At 45.9% G+C, this 13206-nt stretch overlaps 2 protein-coding genes and 1 non-coding gene across 3 annotated transcripts; 1 reads left to right on the forward strand and 2 right to left on the reverse strand.

Annotated features, from left to right (window-relative positions):
* Positions 1-2377: 2377 nt before the first annotated feature.
* On the reverse strand, positions 2378-3319 carry LOC126030226 (olfactory receptor 1361-like). Its single transcript, XM_049788398.1, has one exon. It carries the CDS (start codon positions 3317-3319, stop codon positions 2378-2380), a length of 942 nt encoding a protein of 313 aa, XP_049644355.1.
* A 5238-nt stretch (positions 3320-8557) lies between these two features.
* On the reverse strand, positions 8558-9499 carry LOC126029446 (olfactory receptor 1361-like). Its single transcript, XM_049787721.1, has one exon. The coding sequence runs from the start codon at positions 9497-9499 to the stop codon at positions 8558-8560; it is 942 nt and encodes a 313-aa protein (XP_049643678.1).
* A 3350-nt stretch (positions 9500-12849) lies between these two features.
* On the forward strand, positions 12850-12982 carry LOC126031976 (small nucleolar RNA SNORA51). The gene has a single exon (XR_007503780.1). It is a non-coding gene; the product is annotated as a small nucleolar RNA SNORA51 (small nucleolar RNA).
* Positions 12983-13206: the final 224 nt, after the last annotated feature.

Here is a 13206-nt window from a genome sequence, read left to right on the forward strand (position 1 = left end):
CAGGAAGGATGCTGAGAGACCAGCGGTCACTAATATAGAGGCCCCCCACACCCCGTGTCTCAAGAAATAAGTCCATTGAACCATCAAACAAAGACAATTGAAGATAAACTAGAGGTTGATTTTGGATCACATCTTTTCCAAAAGCGTGGGAGATTCTGGATTCTCTGCTCAAACTTGTGTCCCTGGATTTCCCACACTGAGGTCCATCAGGTGCCCTCCTTTGCTAAATTTCCTTAGGACCCTAACAGTCCTTTAAATCATGATCTGTCCTCCACCTCTCATGGCCACTTCTCCATGACTACAGCATCACTAGGAGAGATGTGGGCAGTGCCCAGATCTGCTGGATCACATCTGCATGCTCTTCATCACCTGCTCCTAACCTTTCTACCTTCCTCCCCTTATTGAGTCACCCCCAGACACTCTATGTCCCCCACAGAATCAAACATACTGCTTTTCTGCTTGAGGACTCCTGGCTTGTTCTTCTTGGTCCCCCTCCAGAGGGACAGCATCATGAGGGACTATACCCATCTCTACTTTGCTGAAAACCCTGCCTTGGATTCTCATTGTCCTGCACAGAGAGTTGAGACTTCTTACCTGTGGGAAGACCCGGGTGTTGGCTGCCACTTCTCACTCCACTAAGATAGATGCTCCAACCTCATTTACTTGGGGAGAGCCAGTAACACTAGAGCATACACGTCTCTCTCATTTCAAAATTCTTCAGTTCTGTGCTGCAGAACCCAGACACAGAAGGCTTTGTAGCAGGACCTAGACACACATGGGCACTTGCATCAAAGAGTTGCACCATTTAGCTCAACCCAGAGAAGCACTGACCTTCCTTTCCCAAGGTCACAGGAGTGGTGGCTGGAGACTCACAGCCCTTACTCCTATTGGCTTCCCCCATGCCTCCGTTGCTTCTCCCCCACTCACCTATGCCAGGTACCCACTGCTAGCAACATTGTCTGCCAGAGAAGAGGTGGCTTTTCTGGAAGTGTCCATGGCTGAGTAGAGGGAGGCAGGATTCTGTCCCAGAGGAGGATCCCGAGAACATGGCAGAGCCCAATTTACCTCCATCCAGGCTGCCGGGACTGTGTCCCCTGAGTCTTGTTAGGGCTGTGCCTATTGACCCACATATCTGTCCCTCAGAGCACATGTGTGTGTGTGAGTCAGTTGGCTCTGGGAGTTTCCTCTGCTTCGTGATGGGGTGTGGTGGACTTGGGTCTTGGGGGGAATATTCTCCTCAATTGGAACTGCCTTAGGCGCTGGTAAATGCACTTGAGAATAGTCCTCTATTACCTCCTTAGTTGTTCAACAACAACAAAATATCCCTTCACTGCATGCAATGGCATGAACATTCCCAGACGGATATCCCAAGTAATTAAAATGAAGTCTCTTAGGATGAGACGGGTTGTTTCCATTGTCCTAATGGCTATGCTAAGAGCAACCTCATGGTGCTCTCTGAGGAAAAGGCAGGGGAGGGTAGTAGTTAGAGACCTTCTAACACTCAGGTTATTGATAATTGAGCTCATTTTGTTATTTTTCTCTCCCACTAAGTCTGTCACTGAGGATCCCTTGATGACATCGCCCATTTAGTTCATTTCAGGAATATGTGTGTCTTTAGGTTTGGGATGACTCTGGAGTCGTCAATCTGTGACCTTTCATGGCAGAGGCTCAAGTTTTATAATAAATTTATAAGCTTTACTCCTGTGGAACTTAGAAACAGTGTCAAACATTTATTAAATTGGTTGAGGACTGGGGAGTAAACTAGGAGCTAAACTAGGAACATTATCAAAGTTCAAGCCCATTCTAGCCCCCCATCCAAATGACTGGTTCAGATGCTGACTGACTGAGAGTGAGATCAATATAGTGATCGTGGGTCAGTGCTCTCAGTGAAGTAGATGAAGAATGATATTTACAAAAGACAATTTAAAGATGGTTTCTAGCAGCGAATGAATGTTAAATAAGTGATTCAGGGAGCACTATGTTGTTCAAAGTGCTATGTTGGAAATGCCACAAAACTCAGTGTAAATTATACTCTAAAATATCTATGGCTTTTCAAACTGTCAAAATAGTTTCACTAGGACCTATTTGAATGAGGAACTTGAAAACTGGCATTTCTTACAACATTTCCAAATATTTAGCCTGTAGCTCAATGTGCTTCATGTTTTAGTAGAAATGCCACCCTAAAATTGTTAGCAGACATGAGACAATAACTCAATGAATGCACCTTAAAAAGGAAATAGACTTAGGAGATAATAAACCAATGAAACAATAAGCAATCCAATAAGTTGATAAAGAGAGATTATTTAAGAGTAGGCTATGAAGAAAATATAGAAAGTTGGGGGAGTACCCCAGGGCAGCCTTAAGTTCATTTCATTTGTCAGTGAGTAAGAACTGGCCTTCTGCTGGCCAGGGCCCTGAATGCTCCCTTCATGTCCTTGTTCCGGAGGCTGTAGATGAAGGGGTTCATCATGGGGGTCACCACCGTGTACATCACCGCAGCCACCGTGTCCTTCTGGGCTGTGTGGGAGGATGTGGGGCTGAAGTACACCCCAATGAGGGTCCCGTAGAACAGGGTCACCACAGAGAGGTGGGAGCCGCAGGTGGAGAAAGCCTTCTGCTTGCCTGTTCGCGATGGAATTTTTATTACAGCTGTAAAGATGAGTATGTAAGAAGCAACAATTCCCAAAAAAGGGAATATGACTGTCAAGGACCCCTCGGAGTTCACCACGACATTGTTGATGTAAGTGTTGGAGCAGGACAGTTTCAGCAGAGTGTTGAGTTCGCAGAAGAAGTTTCGCAGCTGGTTGTGGGTGCAGAAGGAGAGTCGGCTCAGTAATATGATGTGTACGAAAGAATTCCCAAAAGATACAGTCCAGGATGCCCCCACCAAGATGCTGCAGAGCTGTGGAGTCACAGACGTGGTGTAGTGCAAGGGGTGGCAGATGGCCTCGTAGCGGTCATAGGCCATGACCAGCAGCAGGAAGCAGTCGAGACTAATAAATAGGATGAAGAAGAAGGTCTGGGTCAGGCAGCCGGCATAAGGGATCCCCCTGCGGCCTGTTATATGGTTCACCAGCATCTTGGGGACTGTGGTGGTGGTAAAGCAGATGTCCACGAAGGCCAGGTTGGCCAGGAAGAAGTACATGGGGGTGTGGAGCCTGGTGTCAGTGACAATGGCCAGGACGATGAGCAGGTTCCCCAGCACCGTGACCAGGTACATGCTCAGGAAGAGAATGAAGAGCAGCTGCTGCTCCTTGGGGTCCTCTGAAAGCCCCAAGAGGAGGAATTCGGAGACCTGGGTGAGATTTTCCTGGTCCATGATCATCCTGGACCAATGAGAAAGACATTGAGCTATGTCACTGGTGCTGACTTAAGCCAATCATTCATGGTCAACTCAACTATTTCTTGAATTCATTGTTCAACCATTTCCTTCACTCAGTTCATCCTACAATAGGATCCTTGTCATGTGTAGGGAACTACCAGTGGCACACACTGTCTTCTCTCCACTGGTCACCTCAGATGTCCCTGAGGCTCCCTGGCATCTCTCCTGAACCCCAAGTATCCTTCCCCTTTATCTCCTTCTTCTCGATGGTCTGCACCTTCTCTATCTGTTTCACACCTTAGCCTGCCAAGGGACGTGTTGGAGTTAGATGACTTTGTCCTCCCGGTATTTCCAATCTCTAGCACTGTGCACCCCTTAGAAGTAGGCATGGAGGGAGGGGGAGTGAGTGAGTTTGGGTGTCAGCTCGAGAGAGACAGGTATGGTGAAGAGAGGCAGGGAGGGGAAGGAACAAAGAGGGAGAAGGAGGAGGAGAAGGAAGGAGAGGGATGCAGAAAAACATAAGCAGATCATGGGGATGGTACAGTGACATTTGCTTCACATCTGGAATAAGAACATGAGCTTGTTCTAGTGCAAAATAATATCTATTGTTTTCTGAATGTCAAACCAACGATGTAACACATCTCAAAATTTCCACCTACACTGTAAAACTGGGAAGGGAGCAGGGCCAAGGAGAGAGAGGAGAGAGAGGGGAGGAATGACGGATGGAGAAAGAAGGAGAGAGACAGTCAGATGTGTGGGTCATAAGTGGTGAACCACCCAATTACTCTAGTGCCATGCAGAGCCAGTCCCCTCCATAAGGCCCAGCACCCTTCTAGACACCTGTTCTCACCCACAGACACCAGTTCAACACACATACACATGTACCCCAACTCATCTCCCTCTGTCAACTCCCTGAGCACTTTCTCCACAACTCCTTCCTCTTCCAGTACGATGTAGGCACTTTCCCCATGCCCTGTCGAATGGTTTACCTGACCCCTCTCCTTCCTGACCTTCCCTTCCATCCAGCTCCCACTCACTCCCTAGTCTCAACCAGCTGCCAAATCTGCTCCATCTCTGCTTTCTCAAGGCCTTAGGCTTGAGTTTCTGGTTCACTTCCCCATGGACACAATCCAGAGGAAATCACCTTTGAAATTCTGGAACTAATAGAAACGAGTGACTCTTACCTGCCTCTTTCACCCTTCTAAGATGAGCGCCGGTGGATCCATTTGCAGAAGGGAGAGGCCCAGAGAGGCAGCGAAGCAAGCTTTGTGTCCTTGTGGGTCTTATTCCAAACACTCTGCAACTCAGCCATGCAAGACCCCAGTGATGGGCCTTCTCACAGGATGTCCACGCACATCTGAACCTCGTGTTTCATCTGCTTGATATAATTCAGACCATAGAGTAATCATTGAGTGACCATTCAGACCAGCAAGCCCTGAGAAGCACGGTCCCAACTGGAGTCACACAAGTCAGAGTTGGAGACCCAGGGATCCTAATGCCAACTCCCTTCCTCTGTGCCTGGCCTGGTCTCCCCCACCCCTTCCCCTGTATATATTCCTCTTAACTGTGTGCGTGTGTTGCTGAGGGGAGGAATGTCTTCCTGGAAGATCGGGACATGGAGGCAGCAATGTCTGGTCCCACAGGACTTGGCGGTGTCTGACTCACCCTCCACCCTCATCCCTGGGGCTCCATCCCTTGAGTCTTGTTAGGGCTCTTGCTAATTGTCCCTCCACACCCATCCCTCCTGTGCCTGACCCTGAGCTGATGGACATATGTGCAAGGGACTGGCTCTGCCATTTCCTGTTGCTCCTGAATCCTGCCGATGGAACCTTGGTTCTCAAGGGACTCCCAGCCTGGCTGGACCTACAGATTCCTGAGGCTCATTCCTGCTGTGCATCTTGTGCCTCTGAGTGTCTTTTGATGTCTTGATGATGGTGTGACGCACATCACCTCAAATTCACTGTTTCCAGGGAACACTCAGGACATTCACACTATTTCATCACTATAATTTTTTTCTAGTTTTCCCTTTTTCTCAGTTAGCTTCCCACCACCCAATAAACCCAGTCCCCACAGTCCTGAGAGGGGAGCCCATCATCTTTGCAAGGTGGGTCCAAGCTCTGTCTGCATGAAGCCTCCTGCAGAAGGGCTTGCTTTCCACCACCCCCCCCCAGAGCACAACATCCCTTTATCTTTGCACCTGGACTTCCATCTCTAACCTACTTTGTACTGTTCACCTCACTGTTGACAAACATCGTTTTACTTGAAAAATGCATAAGTAATACAGGACATATATGTCATACTTTCATAAAGAAAAGAAATTCCCTAAAACATATGAGCTATGTAATTCTTAATCGGGCTCAGAAATTTACTAACCATGAAGACATTAATGTGTGATCACTATTGCCTGATAATCCCCTACTGACAAGAAGATTCACTGGGTTTGGAAATGAGCCTAACCCTTATAAATTTTGGTTTGATTTTCTCTTTGGATTAAGACACATGTCTCCTTGTGGCTCATCTTTTTTTTTTTTGGGGGGGGGTCCACACCTGGTGATGCTCAAGGGTTACTCCTGGCTATGTGCTCAGAAATAGCTCCTGTCTTGGGGGACTTTATGGAAATCAGGGGTTGAACTGAGGTCTGTCCTGGGTCAGCTGCTTGCAAGGCAAAAGTGCTATTGCTCCGTTAGCCCCAGTGGCTCATTTTTTAATTTGGTCTTTGGGTCACACTGAGTGCTCTCAGGGGTTACTCCTGGGTCTCTGTTCATGAATTACTCCTGGTAGGTTCAGGGGGATGGAATGGGATGCCAGAGATCAAACCTGGGTTCAGCTGTGTGCAAGGCAAAGTCCTTTCCGCCATGCTATTACTCCAGCTCCTGTTCATTAGATTTTGAAACAAATCTATTCCTTAGAAAGAGCTCTTTAGTTTTCTCCTTGACTCAGACTTTCATCTCCTTGTCTCTGATTCCTTACACTCTTCAACTCAATGGATAAATGCCAAGAAAACATCATGACAGAAGATGGCAAGAGCAAAAGACCAACAATATTCATGTTCTCATCTTTACTTTGTATAGAGGTATAGTCTACAAGATTTTCCATTATGTTATGTTCCTGAATTACCCCTAAAGAAAGCACAGACACCCCCCAAAGCAGCAAAATTCATGGCATAATAAATGAGAATTTCTATGCCTTAAATCAATTTATTTTTGTTTAACTCTTCTTCTTTTTTTTTTTTTTAAAGGACACCGGGGGATTGAACTTCGGTCCTTCCTTGGCTAGTGCTTGCAAGGCAGACACCTTACCTCTAGTGCCACCTCACTGGCTCCAACTCTTATTGCTTTAACATTTTAAATTACAATTTAGGTAAGTAACATGGTTATACGATAATTCCATAATTCATGATAATTCATTATTCATGCTCCCAGACTCCCCAACCTTGCCTGAAATCTGTCTTTCCTACCCCACCTCCAATGCCTGGTGATCTCAGGCTGGTCTTTAGACATCAACCATTTGCCCTCATCTGGTTTTATTTATTCTTTGGCTTTGCTTCTCAATAAAATGGGTGGCTGAACTCCCCTGGATTATGGGTGATCCATTCTATTCCACAGTCTAAATGTCTGCCAGGTGCTGAAATTCAAGAGGAACTACTATGGTGATGGGCTAGAAATGTTCTGACTTTCTACTAGAAATTCTTGCAACCCTGCTGTGGAACTTGAACCCTCAATGGTCCTGTGACCCTCTAGGCCCCTCTGGAATCCAGTGAGGACACCTGGCCCTTGGTTCTTTGTTACAAAGCTCTTTTTCCAGTCTGGCCCATTGGTGGAACAGCTGCATTTTTTGGTGTGTATTTGTTAAATTCAATAGATTGAAAGGCACTTAGACGTGTTGTAAGGGCATCTGTACACCTCAGGAGGCTAGTTCCAAAGGCTGTCAACTGAAAATGAGAAAGATGCAGAAAATCCAAAGAAGCAATGACTTAGAATGACATAGACACAGAACTCAGATAGGAGTCTTAGAAATGGAACATACTAGAAATAACTAGAACCACTAGATAAGGCACTAGAAATAGCACTATTTCTAAAGAAAAAAGAGAAATTCCTGAAAAAATAATTATGACTTTGAAACTCAAGCTTTAGGTCTCCATTGTGCAGAAACAGGTCTCTTTAATGTGACTTGCCAATTTATGTTTGCAAGACAAGGATCTTTCTGCTGTCAAGTTCTTGTGAAACAGCAGCATTGGTGCTTCAGCTCAGGGATTTTGTGTGTTCTTTGCTGTTGTCTCGCTCTTCTCTCTCTCTCCTCCCTCTCTCTTTCAATAACACACACAGAGCCTGAACACAAGTGTGTCTGGTGTCATAAATGCTCCAGAAGAATAGTTGGAGGATTAAAGCAATAAGTAAACACATGAGTGTAAAACAATTCCTCTTAGCAGTCGCCATGTTCAAACTGGGCCAGCTCCATGGACTCACTCTTTTCTTTAATGAGATGTAAACTGAGTTGTGAAAGTTCAGTAATACACTGGCCCATGTAGCAGAAAACTGGCCATCTCAGGAGGAGAGGGTGGGCCATGCTGCTGTCCAGCCAAAGTCAAGCCTGCTGCAGCTTCCACCATCCAGATCCTCTATTTTCCCAATGGCCTTACCTCATCACTGACCATTCCCTTCGGGGACACCAATCTGATCAAGTCCAGATATGGACTAAATCACCACAGGTTTTTGGAGCGAGTGTGGGCACCCTCCTCCCATATATCTCTTTTTCCAGGAGACCTGGTCAGGGAGTGCATGCCTCTGAAGGTCATAGTATCACTAGTAGAGCTTTGAAATCTGGACAGCTTTATTTATTCCATGCTGTCATCCGATAGGAACATGGCAATTTAACAGAACGCACGGCTAATAAGACCTTAGTAAACCTATTACTATTGTATCACTGGCCATTGTATTACTGACATTGGAGATACAATACTTGTCACAAATATGCTTGCTACTATTCATTCACTTTTTCTTTTTATATGAACATTTTTCTTCCTTTGGACATTTTTTCTATTTTTTCAGTAACTTTGCTCTCACTTATCTGGAAACAAATGCATTATGGTCAACTAAGTCAACAATGTGACACATTTTTGTTAAATAAAGTTTAAAATAAAGCAATTCCACTTAGTACATTTCTAAGATCAGGCAGTGAGTGTAACTTACAGTGAACTCCTATTTTTAATAAACAATTGAGTATTATCCTGCAGGTTCAACGAGTAAAAGCTGGTTTCCAGTTGAGCAGGGCTCTGAGGGCTGCCTTCATGTCCTTGTTCCGAATACTGTAGATGAAGGGGTTCATCATGGGGGTCACCACTGTGTACATTACTGTGGCCACTGTGTCCGTATGGGGAGTGTGTGAGGATGTGGGGCTGAAATACACCCCGATGGGTGTCCCATAGAAAAGGGTCACCACGGAGAGGTGGGAGCCACAGGTGGAGAAAGCCTTCTGCTTGCCTGTCCGTGATGGGATCCTCAGCACAGCTATGAAGATGAGCATGTAGGAGACCAAGATTCCCATAAAAGGGAAAAATAGAGGAATGACACCTACAGTATTCAGCAGGGTATAATTGAGGAAGGCATCAGAACAGGCCAGTTTGAGCAGTGCATTGAGGTCACAGAAGAAATGAGGGACCTTATTGTGGGTGCAGAAGGAGAGATAGGTTAGTGAAACCGTGTGGGTCAGGGCATTCCCAAAAGCTGCTGTCCAGGACGCCCCCACCAGAATGCTGCAGAGCTGTGGAGTCATGGACGTGGTATAGTGCAGGGGGTGGCAGATGGCCTCATAGCGGTCATAGGCCATGGTGGCCAGCAGGATGCTGTCAAGACTAGCAAAGAAGATGAAGAAGAAGGTTTGAGTCAGGCACCCAGCATAGGAGATCTCCCTGTGCCCTGTGGCATGGTTTACCAGCATCTTTGGGACAGTGGTGGTGGTGAAGCAAATGTCCACGAAGGCCAGGTTGGCCAGGAAGAAGTACATGGGACTGTGGAGCCGGGCGTCGGTGATGATAGCCAGGATGATGAGCAAGTTCCCCAGCCCTGTGACCAGGTACATGCTCAGGAAAAGGATGAAGAGTAGCTGCTGCTCCTTGGGGTCTTCTGAAAGCCCCAAAAGGAGGAACTCAGAGACTTGGGTGAGGTTTTTCTGGTCCATGACTATCCTGGATCAATGAGAAAGACATTGGGTTCTGTCACTGGTGCTGACTTAAGCCAATCATTCATGGCCAACTCAACTTTCTTGAATTCATTATTCATCCATTTACTCCACTCCTTCTAGTCTACAATAGGATCCTTATATGTTGGAAACTCCATCAGTGACACATACTGTCCTCTCTCCACTGGCCACCTCTGATATCCCTGACTCCTGGGCATTTCTCCTGTAATCCCAAGCATCCTTCCCCTCCATCTCCTCATTCTCACTGAAATGCACCTTCTCTGCTCCACTCCTCAGCCTTGCCAAGGGTTCTGTTGTAGTCAGATGAGTTTATACTCCGGGTATTTCCACTCCCTAGAAAATTGCAGCACTTATATGTGGATGGAGCTAAAGTGAGGGAGAGAAAAAGGGTGGGTGGAAGAGATAGGGTTGATGAAGAGAGAGAGGAGGGCAAAGAGTGAAGAAGGATAAGGAGGAAGAGAGGGATACAGGCAAATAGAAGCAGTCCATGGGGGATGGTACAGTTATGTTTACTTCATTATTCAGAGAAGAACACGAGTATGCCCTGAATCAAATTATTATATCTATTTTGCTGAATGTATAAGGGCTGCACAATACATAACTGAAGATTTTCATCTACCCTATTATGCTTGGAATGGGAGAAAGTTTAAGGAAAAAGGAGAGAGGGAAGATAAATGGGTGGAGAAAGAGGGAGAGACTGTTACATATGTAGATCATTAATGGTGGACCCACCCTGTTACTTTGGTCATGTGCAGAGCCACCCCCTCCTTATGGTCGAGTATCCTTCTAGACATGATCTTCCCCCACAGACAATGGAGCACTTCCCCCACAAACACACATGTCCAACTCTTTCCTCAATGTCTTGTCGCTGAGCACTTTCCCATAAATTCTTCACCCAAACAATGCAGACCGTCTTTCCCACTCTTATGTCTAATGATTTATCTTAACTCTCTCCTCCCCAACTACCACTCACCCCCTTATCCCTACCAGCTGCCAAATTTGCTTAGTCACTGCTTTCTTGAGCCCTTGGGCTTGAATTTCTGGTTCACCTCTCCATAGATACCCATTGCAAGGAAATCACCTTTGAAACTCTGTAATTAGCAAAAACCAGTGACTCTTACCTGCTTCTCTTACCTTTCTAAGGTGTGCCCAGATGCATCATTACAGGAGGGAGAGGTCCGGAGAGCCAACAAAGCCAACTTTGTGTCCTCTGGGTCTTATTCCAAACACTTCAACTCAGCCATGCAAAACCCAAGAGATAGGCCTTCTCACAGGGTGTCCACACACATAGGCGCTTTGTATTTTACCTGGTTGATATAATTCCATAAGATCATTAAGTGACCACTCGCTGACCTGCAGGCAGGCAAGTTATCATTGACCAGTGAGCCCAGAGAGATACAGTCTTAATCTACACAATAATCATCTGTCGCTAACTCCCTTCCTCTGTGCCTTGGCTGCTCTCTCCGCAAACTCTCCCCTGTATATATTCCTCTTAACTGTGTGCATATGTGGCTGAGGGGAGGAAAGTGTTCCTGGAAGATCAGGATGCAGAGACAACAGCATTTGGTCCCACAGGACCTGGCAGTGCCTGACTCACCCTCTACTCTCATCCCTTAGGTTCCCTCCCCCGAGCCTTGTTAGGGTTCCTGCTAATTGTACCTGCACACCCGTCTCTCTGCACCTGACCCTGGGCTGGGGGAGATACAGGCATGGGGTTGGCCCTGCCATTTTATGTTATTTTCCTGTTCCTGTTGTACCTGGCAGGTGGAACCTTGGTTCTCCCCAGGACTCCAAGCATGGCTAGACCTACAGATTTCTGAGGCTTGTCCCTGCTGGGCACTGTGTTCTTCTGTGTTTTTTGACATCTTGAAGGTGATTTGACTCACATTACCTCAAACTCACGGTGTTTTCCATTGAACATTCAGGACAGTCACACTGTTACTCTCCGTCATCAGTATCATCATTACACATCCTTGATCTCAGTCTCCCCAACCCAGATGTACCAATGCCTTACAGTCCTGAGATTCCCTCCAGTATCTCCCCTTAACCTTCATGTGAAGGCAGGTCCAGGCTGTGTTGTCTGTATGAAGCCCCGTGCAGAGGAGCCTGCTCCCCACCATCCCCCATAGCACAACATCCCTCAATCTTTGCACCTAAACTTCCATCTCTATTCTACTTTGAACTTCCCCCCTCACTGTTGATAAACTTAGTTTTACTCAAAATTCATGTTATAGGTCATATATGTCATGCTTTGCAAAAGAAAATAAAATGCCTGAAAATATATGAATCATTTATGTTAGGGCCAATCAAAACCCCAATGAGAGGGGTTAGAAATAGGTTTTAATTAAGGGAAAGGCAAGGCAGGGAGGCTAGAGGTCTTATGGTGAGCCCCCTAGCTGGAGAGAGAGAGAAGGCCAAGGTTAGAACCAGAGCAAGATGTCAGTCAGAGAAAGGATCAGAAAATGAGAAACAGTAGTAAAGCATCCAAAAAACAAAACAAAACAAAAACAAAACAGCTATACCACTCCTAGGGATAAATCCTAGGAACACAAAAATACAATACAAAAATCCCTTTCTCACACCTATATTCATAGCAGCATTATTTACAATAGCCAGACTCTGGAAGCAGCCTAGATGCCCCTCAATAGATGAATGGTTAAAGAAACTATGGTACATATACACAATGGAATATTATGCAGCCGTCAGGAGAGATGAAGTCATGAATTTTTCCTATACATGGATGTATATGGAATCTATTATGCTGAGTGAAATAAGTCAGAGGGAGAGAGATAAACACAGAATGGTCTCCCTCATCCATGGGTTTTGAGAAAAATGGAAAACATTTGTGCAATGATTCTCAGAGACAAAATAGAGGAGGACTGCGGGGTCCAGCTCCTGACATGAAGCTCACCACAGGGATTATTTAGTGCAGTCCCAGAAATAATTACACTGAGAACTATCAGAACAAAATGTGACTGAATGAGGGAAGTAGAAAGCCTGTCTAGAGTACAGGCCGGTGTGGGGTGGGGAAGAAGGACACTTGGGATATTGGTCATGGGAATGTTGCACTGGTAAAGAATTTGTATATATATATATATATATATATATATAAATTAAAAAAAGAAAAGAAAAGATAAGGCCTCCCAATTTTTTTGTTTGTTTTTGGGCCACACCCGGCGGTGCTCAGGGGTTACTCCTGACTGTGTGCTCAGAAATGGCTCCTAGCAGGCACGGGGGACCATATGGGACACCGGGATTAGAACCAACCACCTTTGGTCCTGGATCGGCTGCTTGCAAGGCAAACTCCGCTGTGCTATCTCTCCGGGCCCGGCCTCCCAATTCTTACCACAGACTGTGTTCTTTACACTGACTGTTTAGAAAGAGTAGGTACAGTAAATGCACCCCATATACACCTCAACACATGCCCTTTGCCTGGTCTGTATTGTGAATTGGGGGACAAAAAATACAAAAAAACCCTGAAAACAAACAAACAAACAAACAAATAAAAAAACCCCAAAGCCCTGAAGGGGTAGGGAGTATGGTAGGCAGTTTCTCAGGCAATCTGGTAGCAACCATTCAGCAGAAGCAATCCAGAGAGGGCAGTCCCCAGCACTTCTGCTCCAGCCTTACATACTCCCATTCTAATTGCCCTCCAGCAGCAGTTACAAGGGGCTTCTCATAGTGGA

Source organism: Suncus etruscus, chromosome 15 (genome assembly GCF_024139225.1).
Source record: "Suncus etruscus isolate mSunEtr1 chromosome 15, mSunEtr1.pri.cur, whole genome shotgun sequence".
Taxonomy (NCBI): Eukaryota; Metazoa; Chordata; class Mammalia; order Eulipotyphla; family Soricidae; genus Suncus; species Suncus etruscus.